Source organism: Diadema setosum, chromosome 2, assembly GCF_964275005.1.
Source record: "Diadema setosum chromosome 2, eeDiaSeto1, whole genome shotgun sequence".
Taxonomy (NCBI): domain Eukaryota; kingdom Metazoa; phylum Echinodermata; class Echinoidea; order Diadematoida; family Diadematidae; genus Diadema; species Diadema setosum.
This window is the reverse complement of record NC_092686.1, coordinates 25,905,933-25,926,011: the sequence shown is the minus strand read 5'-3', so window position 1 is coordinate 25,926,011 and position 20,079 is coordinate 25,905,933. Positions and strand designations below refer to the sequence as shown.

Sequence of the window (20,079 nt, the reverse complement as noted above, 5' to 3'; positions counted from 1 at the left end):
GAATATGCGAAGTTGGCACGTCGTCGACTGAGTCGGAGGTGCGAACGTGGCACATAAAGAGTTAACACGGCTCTGATGTCATGATAAACAAACATTTGTCGCTCACATTTAACAGTCACAAGTGCGCATTCTGTCACTCATTCCTGTAAATAACTTCAACCAATCAGTTTATATGACTGACTGTGACTCTACTCATTTCCCTTTCTTCAAAAAAAATAGTTGTCATTCCTGAACTTAATTCGAGAATCCGTGTGGACTCCCTCTATTGATGTCTAAGGTGTTGTATAAAACAAATAATGTAAAGTCTTCAATGGTGCAAATGAACAAGATTTCCCACTTGGTGAAAGATGATGCGCACTCTTCATTCATTGAATGTAGAATTTTTCACCTGGCCTGAAATCTTGTACCATGACCATCTGACCATTCACTCTTGGTATATTGATATTGAGCTATACAGTATAAGAGAAGTGGAACCAAACTTTAAAATATGAAAATATTTCACCTACAACATAATATCTGTGGTGCATATATATATATATATATATATATATATATATATATATATATGTATATATACATTTATATATATATATATATATATATATATATATATATATATATATATACACTATATATATATATATATGTGTATATATATATATATATATATATATATATATATATATATATATATATATAATGTATATACATATATATACACATGTACAATGTATATATGAGCCACTCAATTGGGGTAGTGATTGCCATTATCAAGCATGGTGCTACGATGCTGCATAACTTATATTTTAGATCCAAAGGAGCTACTAGGTTATCACATGTTTATGCCACTCAATTGGGGTAGTGATTGCCATTATCAAGCATGATGCTATGATGCCGCATAACTAATATTTTAGATTTAACGAAGCCACTAGGTTATTCCCACAGGAAGTACTTCCTCATATATAATTAGAGGACATGGTTCAATAGGGGCCCCCATTCAACCACCACATGACCTAAGTTCGTTGAGTGGGAACAGCCTTCAAAACAAACAGACCAGCTGCTGGGAAGATCAAAACAATGGCTGTCAGCAGATTTAAAACAAGCAGAATGTGACCATCACGCAAGCAGGTGGTAGAATCACTTCCTTTCCCTCCACTGCCGGCAAAAAACAAAATACAGCCGCAATGGGAACCACACTCAATGATTGACCTTTCTAATGACGGGGTTCGTCTTGTACAGGATCCTGCAATTACGTGGCAACAACCAATCGTCCTCGTTATCAGCTTATGGTTTCCTTTGTTTGTCAAATCCACACTGTCTGTTAACCCGTTGAGGACGGGCTGATTTTGCTACAACACGCATTTCCCATAGACACTTGCCCGAGTATACTCAGGACTCATCCTCAACGGGTTAATACATGTCCCCACACTGTATTACATCTGTCACAAACCCAAATGCAGACCACAAAGCACATGAATCCTGTTGCATCGCCAACATTTCCCATGATATGCAAATGCGGTAAAAAAAATTTTTCTTCTATTCCAACAAAGAGTAATCTGTTTTGCCTGAATACAAATATAAGACAAAACCAAATGCTGATGTCAATGACCATAAAGACAGGAATCAGAACTGATTTGGCAGGTATATTAGCAAGGCCTTTCTTGCCTCCAATTCCAACACAAGATTTGCAAAATCTGACTCTCCTGTTCATTATGAAAATACTGCAGGTTTTCTGCCCCCTTCAGGGTTTTGAATTTTTTATTCATTCAGTTTTGTTTTTTTGGTGTTTTTTTTTTAAAGAAAATGTGCTTGGACAAATGACTAATTTTGCTAATTTCCAGCTCACACTGCACATTGTCATAACTCACAGGAACTAGTGAGGATGACATGAAAACAAGACTTGTTTATGACTTGTTTACATACATTAGAAGGTACAGAATATGTGACAGAACAGGAAATGTCTGCTGCAGCATGCACAAAATTCATGCTACTGGATTTTCACATGCAAAACTGCAAGATACTTGTGAATTTTGGAGAAAAAACCCCAACAAAAACAAGATAACTGAAGAGATTTCATTCATAAATTACCATTCACTTAGTTCATGTCTGCATCAAGAAATATCTGAGCAAAACTTAAATTAACCTCATACAATCTAAATGTTTGTTTGTAGCTTGATCATTCTGTTCGTCTGTTTTTCTTCTTTTTTCTTTTCTTTAAGTTCTATGCATGAATTTTCTTGTTTCTGTTGTACAATTATGTTGTGTTTTCATCTGCACGACCTGCGAAAGAACAGTCCTAGGACTGAAGCATATGCTGTGTATCAAAATGAACAAATGAAATGAAATGTACTGTGTGAGGAATGATGGATACTCTCTACATGCAGCACAGCCAGAACTTACCACCACGAGAGGCATGTTCTTTGTGCTGTTGTTATCGGTCCTAAGCTGCGGCTGCTTCGGGGGTGGTGTGAAGAGGAGCACCTCTGGCCCGAGGCTCAAAATCGTACCGTTATCAACGCCCACTTCAACAACTACATCTTCCTTGGTGCTTGCAGCATTCAAATACTTTCCCTGTGGGCATCAATGTGTTGAGGAAGAGAGGGAATGAGAAACAGACAGACAGACAGGTGGAACCAGAGACATGAGGACAGAGAGAGCAATGGCAATGGGTCTTATGAATGGTCTGCAAACATTATTTGCCAAATACAAACTTCCTTGGTCAGGTGCCATTTTGGTGAAGTGAATATCCAGAGACTGACATTCCGAAAGACTGCATTTCATAGCTTGCAAGTTTATCATTCAGGAAAGTTATTACAAAATTTATCAAACCAGAAAATGGTGCTAATATAAGGTTGAAGAAAATAAACACACAAACAAAGTAAAACATAATTTACTGTAAATTCTGCATGTTGACAATACAAAAGCATGGTTTAACTAGCCCAGTGCCCCTGAAGTTTATATGGAGATTGGTATCACTTTAAATTGGAATGTATTGATTAATAGTTTCTACAAAATTATCTATGGGATGTACAGTGCAGTAGTAAGTGGATTTTCACTGTCTAATGTCATATCATGATTCGGTGCACCAGAGACATGGTAGAAGTGTATTATGAAAATTACACAGAGTACAGTGTATGTCCAAAATGCTATGCCCGTTGTACATGACTGCTATGGATGGTTGACATCCATTTCATCAATTAAATGTCACTCTCCTTCAGAACTCATTCCCTTATAACTGTGAGCTACACTTGTGCGTCTGTGCATGTGCATTCACTTAAGTCTACCATAAAAATATCGGCTCTGCAAATCAATAAGATGACTCATGGTGAACATGACAATGTGTTCGCAAATAAGTTGCACTGTAAGTACAATATCCCTTTCAAAAACTTAATGGCTTTTTGCTTTCCACTCAACAGTCATGTTTCATGCAAAGACATGCTTCAATTATCAGCTACTAATTACACTTGATATGCCAGACAAAAAGAGGAGGGCAACGGAAAGAAAGTATCAAATTTTGTTCAGTAGACTCACGTTGATCACGATGGTTTCAGCAAAGTCCACCACGCCATCTTTGAATGCGTCATAGACTGGGTTGCGATAGTACACCAGCTCATTGTCCAAGGTGATGTTGAATCCATCCAGGATTAAAGTCATGGTCCCTCTGGCTACCTCACTTACTTCGGTGGCCCGTCTCCTACGACTGCCCTGGACCATATTGTAAAGGCCCGCTGTGGGTATGGCCGGGGAGGTGCAGGTGATGGTGGTGGAGTTGTTTGGATAACAAGGCTGGATACCAAACAAAAGCAAAGATGAACAAACAAACAAACACTGGGTGAATTGTTCATCACCCTTCTCCTGCCTGATATGTACATGTCTAAGACATTTCTTTAAAATTAGTTGCAACAATGAAATTTTAAAAAAAATCATAAAATATGGAAGCTACAATCAAAGGAATGAATGCCATTCCATCAGCTAGAAGCAACTGCAAATATTATCCCTCTCTATATTCCAACCATATAAATAGAGTACATCTATTTTGACAATTTTAGTTTGAACATGAAAAATTCTGTTCCTTCAAATGGAAGAGTCAAGGCCTTCTGTCACTCCAGAAAACATTGCTTAATCTGTCTCCTCCCCTCTCCCCATCCAACAGCAATAACAATATGGCAGTTACCAATTTGGAATCATCTATTTCATTTCTAGATGGATAGTACTTTATACAATGATGTTTTAATGGATGACTCAGAGACATACATTTAATACCATTAGAGAGGATTTGTTGACTGATACAAAACTAATTGATTACTCCACTAAACAAGAATGAAACATATATGCCTTATCAATTATTCATCAATGCATGGTTGGGGTGGGGAGAAGGGAGATTCAAGTACAAAATGCCTCATGATCATTGCCACTTGGCTGCACATTTGCCTCTATGCCTTGCTGTTCTCCACTCTAACAAGCTACAATTTGTAGTTTTGAGTAAGTCAGGTAGTGTGGAATATAAACCGAAGCCACGGGGTCTGATGGCAGGCTGGCTTCTTTGATACACCATTCATACATGAAGTTGGGCCTAGGAGTGCTCATGATGTGCTTTGACTTGCCCCTTTGTGCCTGTTCATACATACCTGCCAACATTTCAAGATGAAATATCTTAGTCATGGATTGCAAAAATCTTATTTTCTATGCAAACTGAAGTTAAAAATCTTACTTTCGGTCAAATCTTCAGAAAATACACATGAAAGGTATATCTAAATATTTTTTAAAAATCTGATTTCTCTGACAGAAAATCTGATTTTGCTATTTTTAACAATCTTACTGAATCTGATAAAATCTTACTAGTTGGCAAGTATGTTCATATACAGAATCACAGCTTCCCTGAGACCACATGCAAAGTGGCTGAGAGGGACATAACTCTCATAGTGATCCTTTGAGTGCATGGAAGTCCTCACATACAAACTGTATGCACAATGTACATTTCACTTCTATAAACTGGGGCACTTTAATCATTGGTTGACCATTTATACAGAGTTTAGAGTGCTTCAGGAGTGCTCCAAAGCCTACAGTTTTGAGAGGTCATAACTTTGGGTGCTAAAGGGCCTGATTGTCCAATCATACTGAGTTCAGAGGGGTTTAGGAGCACTCCTGGAGCACTCTGAATGCCCTGTGTAACTGGGGCATGAAATCCAAATATATATGGACTTCTCTTGCCACTTACATGTACATTCGAGAATTGTATTTACTGTATATTTTATGCTAGAAAGTGGGTGATGGGAGATAATACGTGTAGATCTCTTGGTGGACTTACCCCTCTCAAACTGTAGTTTTCACCATCACCGCCCACCATAGAGACCACTAGGGAGGCAGACTGTATGGCATCAAACCCTGTACCAGTCACCATAATCCGTGTACCTCCACTGAAATGAGAGAGGTCAAAGGTCTTTAGTTGGCTTGCTTGCTTCTCCCTTTTCTAGTCATGTGCAAGGTCTTTGCATGGAAACTGAAGAATGCTCAAAGTCAGTATATTACTATCCATATATTCTAAAACTATGCAACATTATCATGCCAATGGCATGCTCAAATTATTTGATAAACTATACTACTGGCAAGGCACAACACACTTTGAATACAATAACCTCCACATGACCTGAAGAACATTTTTTTTTTTTCAAAAGTCATATGAAAAGAAAACCTTATATATATGTACACAAGACTGCATACATGTGTACGCTTCCAGGTTATTAATCCATTACAAGGTACTTTCCTGTGACACACGTAACAATAGAACATTAATGTTCTTACTGTGAAATATCAGCTTCCCTCTACTAAAAATACTAAAATGAAATTGAAATTAAAAATTCAACATAACTAAAACGCAGTTTGTGGATAATGACATGAGACTGCTGAACATTAACTTTAAGTCCCTCATCTCTCCCTTACAGAATGTCAAAATGAATTGCTACAACTTTCAAGTTCATTATATACGATGTTTGGCCCGCACAGGTCCATAAAATATGAGCATATTCATCAGAACTGTGCATATTAAACATTTGTTTATGAGTTACATATAACAGAATAAATATTTCATCTCATTTCATTTCAATCATTTATTGCCCATATCACTGACATTTGCTTTGTTTAGTTTTTACAAAAAGAAAATATGTGTGTATACAATGTACACATATATATTATTTCAAACCATTTTCATCAATAGTGTACATTTTCATTGATATATTTGATGTAATATTACTGTAAAACATGATATATTCACGGCACAAAATTTTTGCGAATTGGAGTCGACGGCCTTTTTCGTGACATGAAATTTTCGCGAATTGCCACTGGCGTTAAATGCATATACTTTGTAGTGTAGACAAGAAATTTCGTGTGCATTTTAATTTTGCGAATCTTGGCGCTTGCGAAATTCCCAAAATTAAAATGCAAGCAAACATTCCTCGTTTTACAGTATATTCAGTCGTAACGCTAAAACAAAACATTGGCTATTAAAGGTCCAGTTTACCTTTGGGAGCAGTGATTTCAAAAATGTTCAAGATATCACATTTGATGCATATGTGTAGGTCTGTTGTATCATAAAACATCCTACCATATGAAATATTTGCAATAAAACCTAAAATATGAGGAGATATCAGGGTTTTTCTCAATAAACCGTAACTGTATACGGTTTAGTCTGTAAACATTTTTATGATAACTATTGTTCACATTTTGTGTATTTAACAACACTTAACATCGATTATACGGATTCAAATTTTGACAGTGGTTGTTTCTATCCCTAACTCACATTTTAGAACTATTTGAAAGCACTAATGCTGGGTTTTTGTTTCATCTGCAAATGGTAAATTATGCCTTTAAAATTAGAGAAACCATAAGGAAAATAGAAGTAAATCTATGGAATACATATAGATATACATTAAAAGGCATGGAAGATAATAACCATTTCATAACACTCGGGAGAAATAAGTTTCAGTCAATGAACGAAAACTATAAATAGGGCCACTTTGTTACACACGGCAAAAGCTTAAAATGGAAGTGTGAAGAAATAGGGGATAGGTCTGTAGCGGGGGAAAAAAACCCCAGTGATGTGGTACCTTCCATCTCGACTGAAGAATCAAATGGCTGGATTACGTACACAGAATTACAATCTAAAGTTTACTTTTCCTCAACATTGAACATATTTTTATCCTCTATATAAGTTTGTTCTTTTCCAGTTGTAATAAATAATGTCAGCATCATATCACAATTTGCATGGCAGTGAACTACCTGGGAGCTACCAAAACTTGACTTTATGCCACATCCTGTGAGAAAGTTGGCAAGAAGGAAAAGGGGGGGGGGGGGGAGGGAATAATGCAATTACAGCGGAGTACAGTCAGTGGGGCTATTCACACAGGAAGGAAGGAAGAAATCAAATGTAATCTCTCCTATTCACAGACATATTGATAGGCGCAATTGGATATTATCTATTAGGATCATCTTGCAAATAATGCATTTTTTCCCTTGACAAATGTGACACAATACACTGCAATGACAATGCACTGGCAATATCATCTGTTAACACTAACAGTGAAGCCTTTCAAAATTGATTCAATTGCTATCCTTCATGTATCATATATGGTTATAAGTGGAAAAGGACATTTATAATGGAGACATTGCAATAAAAAAACAAACAAATCAAATGGAATATTACATTGGAAAATCCATCCTTGATGCCATAATTTCATGTTTTCATAATATTCTTGGATGAAATATACACCACTTTGCAGAGAATGATATCTTATCGTGCAAAGACATCATCATGGACAAAAGGGCATTATGTGTACATACATTGTACATGGTGCCACATGTATCAAGTCAGCCAGCTGTATCATGACATGAATCATACCACACATGAAGGTCAGATTGTCCAGGGTGTAGCGGATACTAGAGTCCAATGTGACATACGATTGAATATTGGTCACGAGGTGCTCCCCACATCCTGAGCAGAGAGAGAGAGACAGGCATATCGATGGGAAAGACTTACGCAACAATGGTCTTCTCCGTTGAGAGGGAAGTGATCACTGGATTCGACTGGAAGGTGAAGAGCTCTTTAGAATCGCGCCGGGCACCGTCGAAGTAGATGGTGAGGGGAACCCTGACCAGGGACTCCCCCTCTGTGGTCCTGCAGGTGGCCTTTTCATTTGTTTTATCCCTGAATGATTAACACACACACAACAACAACAACAATAACAAAATGAAGAATGAAATGGATACGGATAACACATTTCTGACACAACAATGGAACAAAATCTCAACTCAGATCAGTGCATGCCTTGGCAAAAAGAATGGGGAGATGAGGGGGAGAAGAAACTCAGAAGTAAAGGCAAGTAAAAAGGTCTTCATAATAGTTCAAACATAGTTCAAAATTGCTACAGCAATTGAACTATGATGTATATTTAGGTTCATAAAGCCCACTTAAAATTTGTGATTGCATCTCCTCGCAGTTATACAACTGCAGGTAGTTTCATCAAGAACCAACCAAAGCTTTCAGATGGGTGTTCACAAATTTCTTACTCCGCAACATGAGCACAACAGAATACTGTCAATAATCTTCACCAGCTCTTTGTGAGCTACATGTATACTGATGGTTAAGAAACAGCACAGTCTCTGCAAAATAGCATACTGTAATCATGCAAATCGTTGATCTTTAGACCGAGTTTCTCGAGGCAATGTCCTGATAAATTTCTCTACGCTTGGCTGGAAGTTGATTATGAAGACGGCAACTCTGGTCACACACACGGGTGAGAATACTCACATTTTTCATGTCGGAAAAGGAAACAGATGAGCTGCGAGAAATGCTTGATTTTCATTGTACTCACCCCTCAAACACACAGGAGGTATTTCCAAATGTTGCTGTGATCTCACTTCCCGTGTCCAGGTGGGTGCCTGTGATGATCACCTTCGTTCCTCCCGCCAGTGGACCAATTTTGGGGTTAAAATCGCTGATTGTGGGGTTCTGTTTAAGATTTCAATGTCAAAATTTGAAATTGAAGGGCTGAAGAATGACTGTTTGCACTCTAATGACAGATTTGCCTAAGATATCTTGAGCTGATTTTTGCCCACCTCCCCCCCCAAAAAAAAAACAACAAAGTAATAAAACACACTATAAACACTCTCCCTATGCGTGTACCCATAAGTAGTGAATGAAATACAACAAGATTGATGAATTCCCATAAATTGTTACATACAGCTTTAATGCATTGTGTGCCCCTAACCGACTGAGAAAAAAAACGAAAGGTCATTTGAACCAATGTGCCCGTGAACTAACTCTAAACTGGCTTAGTGATCATCATCAAGTGTTTGCTGTGCACTCCAAAATTAACTTTGTGGATGTCAAACATGAGTAACATTAAAAGCACTGACCCTCAAATTTCTAGTTTCAGTATTGACACAGTCATTGTATTATGCACAATGAGGTGATTTTACTTCCACAAATTTTGCAAGCTTGCCAATGTTCGAAAACATTAGCAACTACTGTATAAATTTCCTCCCGTAACTCAAATACTGAGTATGTAGGAAATGATCTCTCCATGGTGGGAAATTCATCTTTTCTAGAAAGGTTAGATATGCGTAATACATCTATGTATTTCATTCTCATTTCATCAATGTTGTAGGTTTTGCATTCAATCACTTACACACCTCAAGTCATGAAATATTACACACTGTACTTGCAGAATATACTGGCATATACAGTGAATTGGACTATTTCAAGGGTATAACACGAGCTCACACATACACAAACTCAAATAAAAATCACCATCCAGTGCTAGCCATTACCTGTTCCTATCACTCTCATTCATTATCAGCATAATACAGGAAGTTTGCATTAATTTGTCTGTGTGTAGCATGAAGGGTTTGTCGGTGTGTGGTGTGAGAGTGTTTGTTAACAATACAAATGAAAAACAACAAACTCTGCATTTGTTCTTCCACTTGTGCCAAATGGCCAGAAAGCGGATGTGCCAAAATTTGTACTTGGCGAGCAAGAGGGTACATATACAAGTTGTAAGAAGGAAGTGCCTCCTTCACAACTATTTGTCACAGTTGAAAAGATTTAGTCTGAATGTTCTTCCTCAATTCTGTTTTTAGCATATAGTATTCATATTGTCTTCTACCAAACCATACATAAACAGAGTACCCAGGCATAAAATGTATAACTAGTATTAGAGAATCACTGCCTGCTGAACAGTGTCCATTTTGCAGGGCTGTTAGATAGTAGATAGATTTGATAAAATTGAGTAACAAAAATGGAATTCCCATAAACAGATACATTTTACTGTTAAAATCAAGAAATCTACACATACCACATAGCTGAATGTTGGACCGCCAGTTCCTTGGAGAGTCCTTCCATTTGATGTCACGCTGATTTTTGCTCTCGCACTCTCTTCATTTCCAGCCGACGTCTTGCAACTCACACTGTGTGCGAGTGTATGTATGTATGTATGTACGTGCATGTGGATGGGTTTGTTTGTTTGTTTGTTTGCAGCATGGAGGAACAGGAGAGGATAAAACAAAGAGGAATAGGAATATGGTTAAAGAAAAGTGACAAGAAGAGGAAGAGCACAATGCATGAGCCACATGGGAAACTATGGCAATTTGACTTTTGCAAGCATAGTAGACTAGGGCGCCCCCGCCTCTCAAACACTCCTCATGCTGTATCTGAAGTAAGAACATGGCTCTTCATGAACATTTTGATGAACTTGATTGATCTTGACCACTGGCCGAGGATTGACCATTACCCCTCCCTGCAGAAAAGGAGATATTTTTCATTCAATTTCTGTTGTTCATAAGAATATAACATTACTTTCCCTGCTATGATCTTTTGTTCCTCTAACGTATCAATGAGTCTTACATTACTAACAGAAGTTTCATTTAAAACCATATCTGAAAATAAAGTTTCTAGATTATTAAAAGAGTACTACACTTGTCAAAAGCATTGTGGTACATTATATGTGAAAGAAGACAAATAGATGATTTTAAGAACTAGAAGCTATCACAGAGAATATAGGTAAAACATCTTGAAATGAATACCGGTGAAATATCGTGCAATGCCAGTTAGAATAAAAGAGGGCCTGAAGTACAAAAGTGTACATCTACATGAAGCTATGATACTTTGTACATGAATGGACCTGAATTAAGGCTTTTGCCTGAAAACTGGCATCCCTGGTATCACCACCATGTATACCTTCTGCCTGGATCATAGAACTCCATCATCCCTTCCAAGCTGCAGGGTAAATCTCCAATGGACACTGAGGTGATGTCGCTGAATTCCTGTCCAAAGTCGGTGCCAGTGATCATCACCAGGGTGTTTCCCTCCAGGGGACCACTGCGAGGCTTCAGCTGCAGCAATATCCAAGGTGGCCATATCAGAACACGGGTACTTCAATACATTCATCACATCAAATGACACAGTTATAGACCACGCGGGTGCATCTATGTGATTCTCTGCATGGCACTAAAACCAAGCCAGAAATGTTAACTACATGTAAATGGCACATTACAAAATGAGGTCCACTTCATAAACCAACTGGCACAGCCAATTCACTGTTCGATACGTTCTTATCATAGTTACACAAGAATCTTACAGAACATTTGATTACATATCAATGTCAAATGTCCCTCTATGACTTCATAATTAGAATAAAGTGGAACAATTGGTAGAAGTTTCATTACAACCATAGGCCCTTTCCGGAATAAAAGCAAGAAATAAAATTGATGTTTTTCCCCTTCAACGGATTACATGTCATTCACTGACATTTCAACTTGTAAAATTTGGAGTGGTATTTCACTTTAGATGCTATAACAGGAAATCCCGAATCATACTTGATTGGCTTACTGACTCAATGCACTAGTAAATTTGTCATCAAACTTCCCCATTAATGACCCAACAGTAACTTCTCTCAGCTACACACAGAGCCCGCACACAGATATCTTTGTGTGGGACTGTGTTTGAAATAGTGTACATCATGTAAGTAATGCAGTCAACGATTGTTATATGTACATGTACATTCCCTGTACAAGAGATGATTATTGTTATATGTGCACATTCCTCATAGACAATACAGACAGAGTAATATGGCAGCATCACTGAAAATGTGAAAGCTGATGACAGAATGGGGTGTTAAACTTACATCTAGAATTTTAGGATTGCCGCAAACGGTCGACGTATTTTGCATGACAGGGTCAACTGCAGTGCAGACCGGACTGCCACCGAAAGCGCAGATGTTGCCGCACCATTGGCAGTTCAGCTCAGGTGGAGACCTTTGTGGAGACAAACAGCGACTGCAACTGTCCCGGTCCACCGAACAGTTGTACAGCGTAACTGCCGAAAGAAATATGGTCAATGGAGCACTATGAGCACGGACAGGCATAGAGATATTTCATGCCACAGAGTTTTAAAGCATTACTTATTCACTCTTTCTCACATTTATTGACAGAGTCAACGTTGAGAGGACAAGCTATCCTGTGTGGCTGTACTGGTCCAGTGATGAACAAAGTGCCTGTGATTGTTTTGAATTTCATGGAAGACATGCTACAGGCATCTGCAGATACAGTAAAGCATGAATCATACATACTTGCAGTCATTACGTCTACGTGTAATGACACATCGAGTTTCCATCTCTTTAACTGAGACACTCTGCAAAACAGAACGAGCCAATGCTCAGTTCTGCAGATGCGAACATACATAAATGATATGTTCTTTTACGGTACTGGTCAATGGAAATGTGTAAAAGTTCTGAAAAAGAGAAGAAAACAATCAAAATATACTCAAATATTTGCAACCTTTTTTTGGTATGTGTGATAAGAAGAGATGACGTACAGTTTATGAAGATTTGAGCATTCCTCACATTATTACGAATTTTCATTTTAAAATAGCATAGTTTATGTCTATAGTGCTTGGTGTCCACAGTAACATCCACGATAGGTTTAGTAAGCACACTGTTTCTAAAGTCAATAGGTTTGTTTCTCTTTCCATGCTGAATTTATTCATGTGTGTATTAATTCTCTGTCTCAATTGTTGCTTTACTTTAGTGTTGAGGGTAATTTCCAATTTCTTATATCTCAGAATGTATGTTACAAGAAGCGCGGAGGTAGAATATGTACTAGGCCTACCTCAACTAAAAACTGGGTTGGATACAAAAACTAGCCTTTTGAAGCCCTCTTTGATTGTTTTCTGTGAAATTTCATGCATTCACTGCAAAGTACACATATCTACAGGAAATCAAATCTGAAAATGTTATGTATTTATTAGAAAAAAAAAATTGTCAGATTTCAAACTGGCTTCTTGCAGTATACCCTAAATCCATGTCACACTTTTGGTGTCCAAAAATACAAGTCGGTCATTTGCACCATAGAATGTACCTTAGCAAAGGTAAATTATTTCTCTTTTGACCCAATTTTATCTACACTTTCCCTTCCACATAAGATATTCTAAAAAAAACAACAACCATAGCTGTATTTGAAACAATGTTATTGTGACATTTTAAATCTTCTGCATTAAAATCTCTCTATTAAATTGTAATAATGCACATTTGTAGAAGGGTGTGAACTCGGTAAGCAAACCTGTAAGCATCCATGGTCATTTTCAATTTTATCCAAAAAGCATACCACTCATGACCAATGCTCCTACAAAGACCCCGTTTACAGTGCGGGGCTGGGCCGAGCCACAGTCGAGCCCAGACTCAAACGGGCCCCGCAATTTTGTCCGTTTACACTGCCGGGCTCGGCCGCGCTTTTGATTCAAACCTTTCAATATTTTGTCGTAGTGGCGCTCTGCTTGTAAACAAATGCAATTTGGTATTGTCTGGTTTTCAGACCCTTTGCCAAATGAATTCCGTGGCGACGAAGTCACCATTCGGGCAAAGGCCTTTGCTGAAGGAAAAAATCCTTTGCAGGACAAAACCACCTTAAACTATACTAGTTTTCGGTGTTGAGGGGGTTAATATCCTGAACAGCGAAATAGTACAGGCAGAGGGTTTGGAAGCCAGACTAAAATTGGCCGCGCATTGGCCCAGTTTATGTTTACACTGAGAAAAGGCCGGGCTCGGCCGCGGCCAAGACCACCTCCAGAGCGTGGCCAAATGCGAGGCCAAAGCATTGGCCTTTTGCGCGTTTACACTGAAATGAAGGTGGGCTCGGCCGCGGCTTGGCCACGGCCGAGCCTCGCACTGTAAACGGGGTCAAAGTGTACTTGTGTTAATGCACATAAAATCAATGAATGAATAAAACATAAATGCATCCTGCAACATAGCTCTGACATTGACAAAGACAGTACAGAACATTGCTGTCATAGCAAAAATCACTGAAGAGTTCTGTAAAAAAGACAAAAACCCCACCAAAAACAAAACAACCCCCCCCCCCATAAAAATGGAACTAAATAATCATACCAAAACAAATTTTTGGTATAACACAGAAAGAGGGGGAGAGAAAAAAAACAACAACAACCCCAAAACAATCAGCGCTCGAAAGGAAAGGAGAAACCTGCTCCCATGGTCTGCTACTGTCTTTTCATAACTCTAAATAAAAGAAAAATGACACTACAGGATGATCTTAACTCATCCTTATGAAGGGAAGTACTCTATTGTCAACAGCACAATTTTGTTTTTCTTCTAAACCACATTAAGAGTAGGAAACAAAACAACTTCTCCTCCAAGGTGACTCTCGAATAAACGAAACTCATTCCCAGCCACTTCTAGCTTGCCTCGGTCACAAAATTGTATCCATTGCTGCAAAAACACAAGGGAAGCCACTTGTCTACCGCATTCCGAGAACACTCGACAGGAAACCACTGAAGTGCTATCCTCATGTTTCACTGGAATAAAAACACCCGGCTAAAACAAGTGCTTCTTTTGGTTTTACAAAGGACAGGAAAAGATGCATCCCTGCAAGTGCATGTTTATCTGGTCTGACTTATTAGCATCACATATAGCAATGCAGGAAATCTCTCTTAATGTTTGTTTTCTTTGACTTTTCCAGACCTCCTGTTCTCAGTACAACCTTATTAGTATGCATTAAATTAACTTTGTGCAAAACAAAGACCTTGACTTTGATGTTATTGGTGCAGTTTCAAAATGGTGATTTTACTGCCTTACTCCTGTGATTCAGACACAAAGTCAGATTGATATAAAACATGTGGAAACTGCATTAAAGATTAAAAGTTAAAAAACAAAGTAATGCATTAATAAACCTTTTGATGTTCATGCATCTAACAGAATTTCAGTTCTATAAACAAAAGATAAAAGTAGTAAATACAAAATATGAAAGGTGTAATTCCGATAAAATGTTTAACCTGAGAAAAACTCTTGTAAGAACTGAAAACTCAGGTTTACTATGATGCTGCTGTCACTGTCTATAACGCAGAAAAAAAAACTAGAAATGTCGCTATGGCGACTGATGCCTCCGCCATAATGCATAATTCTCCCAATAGGCGTATAGTACAATGTCTTCACAATGTGTGATCCATGACAGTTTCACATAACTGGCAAAATATTGAAATGACAGGTTTGTCAGAAATGTCTTGAACTGGGTTTGCTATAATTTTCTAAGAGTGCAGGTACACATATTTGGGGAAGTTTGGGGAAGTTTATGCATTGAGTAATTTCCAAGGTACGAAGAAGGAGTGTGATGACGGTACAAAATAGATCTGACTTTTTTTTTTTTTTTTTTTTTTTTTTGGGGGGGGGGGCATTGAAACCTGGCCTTTGACCCTTAACCTTTGACCTTCTGGTTGGAAATTTCCCGGAGAATTTCCATTAGGTAATGCATGTATTGAGTTTTGAAACTAATAATGCAAGCATTGCATATACTAGTATATGAGGGAAATAGTAAAATTTTGAGGAGTTGACCTTTGACCCCTGACTATTGACCCATGACCCCTAAATTCCCTAGATAATCCCTGCCAGACAGTACATGCATATGTACCAAGTTCCACGAAGATACATTGAACCATTTGCGAGAAAAGTAATATTGCAACATTTTCACCTAACCTTTGACCTTTTGACCTTTGACCTTATGACATGAAACTCTCTCTGGAGAATCTTTATGCAGTAGTACATGTCCACACCAAGTTTCAAGAAAATACCTTCGGGCATTGCATAGATATGGGGGAAATTGCAACATTTGTAGCATTTGACCTTGACCTTTTGACCTTTGACCTCTTGCCAATGTCACTAAATCTACTCAACTAATTGTCCCATCATACATCATCCTTGGACCAAATTTGGTGAAAGCTGCTTCATCCAGTTTTGAGTTATCACGTAACAGATAAATTTTAGGACTTGACCTTGATCTTTGACCTTTGACCTCTGTCCGATTTCACTGAAAAACTAATCAAGTAATTGTCCCATCATACATCATCCTCCAACAAAGTTTGGTGAAATTTGCTCCATCCAGTCTTGAGTTATCGCGTAGACGGATACAATTTCATGATTTAACCTTGACCTTTGACCTTTGGCCGATTTCACCCAAAATCTAATCAAACAATTGCCCCATCATACTTCATACTTGGACCAAGTTTGGTAAAATTCCAGTAAATATTACTCAAGTTATCGCGTAAACGAAAGCGGACGGACGGACAGACAACCCGAAAACATAATGCCTCCGTCACCACTTTGTGGCGGAGGCATTAAAAAACCTCTTTTAAAAATCAACTTAAAGGGGATGGCTAGTAACCGATCAGTGGGAATCAGTGGGAATGCTGAGGGATGATTGTTCCAATCCTTGTGGGATTCATTTAAGAGTACATTATATATCTACTGTTGCGTGAAAATTATTTGCTTCAGAACGGTCTCATATTCAAGTAATGTGCAGATTAATGCCCCGTCACTGACCAGGGACGCTTACCTGGAAACATTAAACTGCACATTACTTGAATATGAGACCATTCTGAAGCAAATTATTTTCACACAAAAATAGATATATAATGTACTCTTAAATGAATCCCACAAGGATTGGAACAATCATCCCTCAGCATTCCCACTGATTCCCACTGATCAGTTACTAGCCATCCCCTTTAAGTTTATCTCAGGTGAAAAGTTTTATGAAACAGGCCTCTGATATCGTACTTAATATCTGTAAAACCTACAATTAGCAAGCACTCAAGGAAACATGCGATGTATGCTTGGCCTTTATACACAGGTAATTCCTACAGACAGTATTGTGGCAAATTTCATACTTTCATAAAGATCTGAGTGTATAAACACATGTTGTTAAATACAAGTCTCCCTTGCAAAGTATTTCAACATATCAAAAAGGGTCATGACATATTCCTTTCTCTTCCCAGAGGAGATGGATGTCCAGAAATGTTTAGCTTTAGCTTTAATATTTTGTTACTTTGGTATTCATCATTTTTCAACTCATTTTTTTTTTTCGTATCTACACTGTAGGTTAACAGGTAAGTTGGCCCTGGAGAAGTGCAGAAACCCTAGCTGAAACATATAAAATAGTATGCTGATACATTGTAGATAGAGCTAAATCTAGGTTCTCTGATCACATTGCGAAGACCTTCTTGGAAGGACTGGTAATTCTCAGGCACTGGTCATTTTGTCATTTTGTTTGTGTACTCTCAAAGGCCGGCTCATGAAAATTAAAGACAAAAACAAAAACAAAAACAAAAACAAAAACAAAACAAAACCCAGCAACAAACAAAGGATTGCATTTTGTATATACGCAATATATTTTGCAGTGCTTTTATTTTCATGTGTGAAATTATTTTGCAAAACTAACCACTTGGAAAAATATTGCCTTCTTGAACACTAAATACCGATGTGTTGGCTCAGTGAGTAGAGCGGCTGCCCTCACAATCGGGAGGTCGTGGGTTCAAACCCCGGCCGCGTCATACCAAAAGACGTTAAAAGATGGGAGTTGCTGCTACCTTGTTTGCCGTTCAACAGTTGAAAAGGTTAGAGCAACGTCGATCTGGTGCTGCTCAGTGGCTGCCGGGCCCACGATCAATTGGGCAAAAAGAATTTTCATTCTTGGACAATAAAATTTGGAGTTTATATCCAAAAACAATTATTATTATTACACTTCTGTATAAAATGGATTACACTTACTCCTCAATTTCATTACTGTAGTCTTCACAAGTAACCTCAAGAACAAGCGACATTCTATTTTCAGAAATCATAAATATCATACTTGTAAAATACATGGCATAAATAGTTTTTGCAACTGACATGCAACTAGTAACACTTACTCTCAAGACCGTCGTCATCCACAACGTTCTTGCCATTCCACTGCACATACATTCTGACCGGCATGTCAGGTACAACTGCATTATAGGAGAACTTCACGGACCAATTTGTGAAAACAAGAGAAAAGAGAACAGATAGAAATTGTAATATGAAGTATAAGTGATGCTACATGAGCGCATGTTATCTATACTTTGTTGATATACATGTAGTTTGTCAATAACAAATTTGAAACACATGTTTGCTAGTCATATCTTCTCTGTTCTGTTTTGGTGATAAGTCATAGGTAATAAATACAGTGCATCTTTATGAAAAAAAGAAGAAGAAGTAATCCAACTGTAGAGGGCTACCATTTCATACCTGTCAGGTATGGAGAGCACAAAGTTAATTGTGAGGAAAGAGGAACTCTTCCTCTTTCCATTGGTAGCTAATTATGTTGACAAATGTCATGCATGACTGAGCACATGAACTTTAAAGACAACAATGACAAATTGCACTTTTTCCAAGTTTGAGTGTTATCTTGAAGGAACAATGAATGTCTCACTGAATGGATGAGATTTGTCAATGAAAGTGGCCAAATAAACAGGCTAGCCTGTACGAATGCAGGCTTGTGTTTAGGGTTTCTTTAAACATTTTATGGTTAATAACCTTGAACATGGCTAATAACCTTGAACATGGCTGCCTCTCCAATAACTTGGTCACTCCCACAGAGGTCGACCCCACACAGTCCAATTTTCTTTGTTCATATTACACACATACAGTAGACCTCGCCTAAGTCGACATCACATAAGTCGACAACTCGCGTTGACACAATAAAAAAGTCCCGATTTTTGCCTTTGTTATTCCTTGAAAATTTCCTTGTCTTAGTCGACATTTATAAGTCGACAACTCGCGTAAGTCGACCTGATTTTTCAGTGCCAACTGAGCTGAAATACGTGTTAATTCCCTCGTCTAAGTCGACATAATTTTTCGCTCAAAATCTTATCGCCATTCTCTGAAAAAGAATTGTTTTCCCGCTCCGATTCGCTGAATTACTACTCGGTAATTCGCTAGTGTACGGCGCGGTAGCGTTCGCGCCATGCGTCCATTGTCTTGTATGCCAGAATAGAAAGGGCATACAAGGCAGTTTACTTTACTACCAAAGGCAGTTTACTTTACCCCTTTTCTCCCTCTCGTTTTTCTCAAAACGCAAAAATTTTGTACACTTAACTATGTCCCAGTAAGTATTCATTATCCGAACATGAAATGTTTTTGTAAATCCGAATATTCTGACGTTAATTATTCCGAAGCGGTATCAAAACCTGGGCCCTTTTTCTAGAAAATGTATTACAATGCAACTAATAATGCAACTAAAAAAAATCAAATGCAGGTGTATCAAATCACACGCAACTTTTGCATTTAAACGCAAGTGCGTTGCTGAAAAGACTTGCGTCTGATAATCATAGTAAATGAAACTAGAAAATAATTGTACGAACCTGAAACTCAATTGCGTTTAAACGCAACTCTAAAAATCAAATGCAAGTCCATCAAATCACACACAATGATGTATTTAAACGTAAGAGCGTTGCAGAGAAGACTTGCAGTTTTGTACGAAACTAAAAACTGCGTTTAAAAACATCTCTGTACATCTACGGAAGTGCGTTATTGTTGAAAAGACTTGCATTACTTTTTTATTTCGTAAGCAAAATTAGAAATTAAACGCAACTCTGAAAATCCAATGCAAGTGCATCAAATTACACGTAAAGCTGAAAGACGTGGTCATGCGTTTGATAATCATACGAAACTAGAAAATTGTAGGGAAGTTTTTTTAAAAAACTCAATTGCCTTTAAATGCAACTCTAAAAAT

The 20,079-nt window shown here is 38.0% G+C and overlaps 1 protein-coding gene across 1 annotated transcript in view; it reads right to left on the bottom strand.

Moving 5' to 3' along the window:
* The window catches only part of LOC140243571 (plexin-A4-like), a 132,572-nt gene that overhangs the window by 33,729 nt on the left and 78,764 nt on the right, over positions 1 to 20,079 (bottom strand). The window contains exons 11-19 of the mRNA XM_072323241.1: positions 18,239 to 18,329; positions 12,177 to 12,367; positions 11,231 to 11,385; positions 10,350 to 10,461; positions 8,868 to 9,004; positions 8,033 to 8,200; positions 5,309 to 5,417; positions 3,532 to 3,786; positions 2,401 to 2,571 (exon numbers count right to left, since the gene is read on the bottom strand). Coding sequence (XP_072179342.1) covers positions 2,401 to 2,571; positions 3,532 to 3,786; positions 5,309 to 5,417; positions 8,033 to 8,200; positions 8,868 to 9,004; positions 10,350 to 10,461; positions 11,231 to 11,385; positions 12,177 to 12,367; positions 18,239 to 18,329 — 1,389 coding nt within the window. The remainder of the gene's footprint in view (positions 1 to 2,400; positions 2,572 to 3,531; positions 3,787 to 5,308; positions 5,418 to 8,032; positions 8,201 to 8,867; positions 9,005 to 10,349; positions 10,462 to 11,230; positions 11,386 to 12,176; positions 12,368 to 18,238; positions 18,330 to 20,079) is intronic.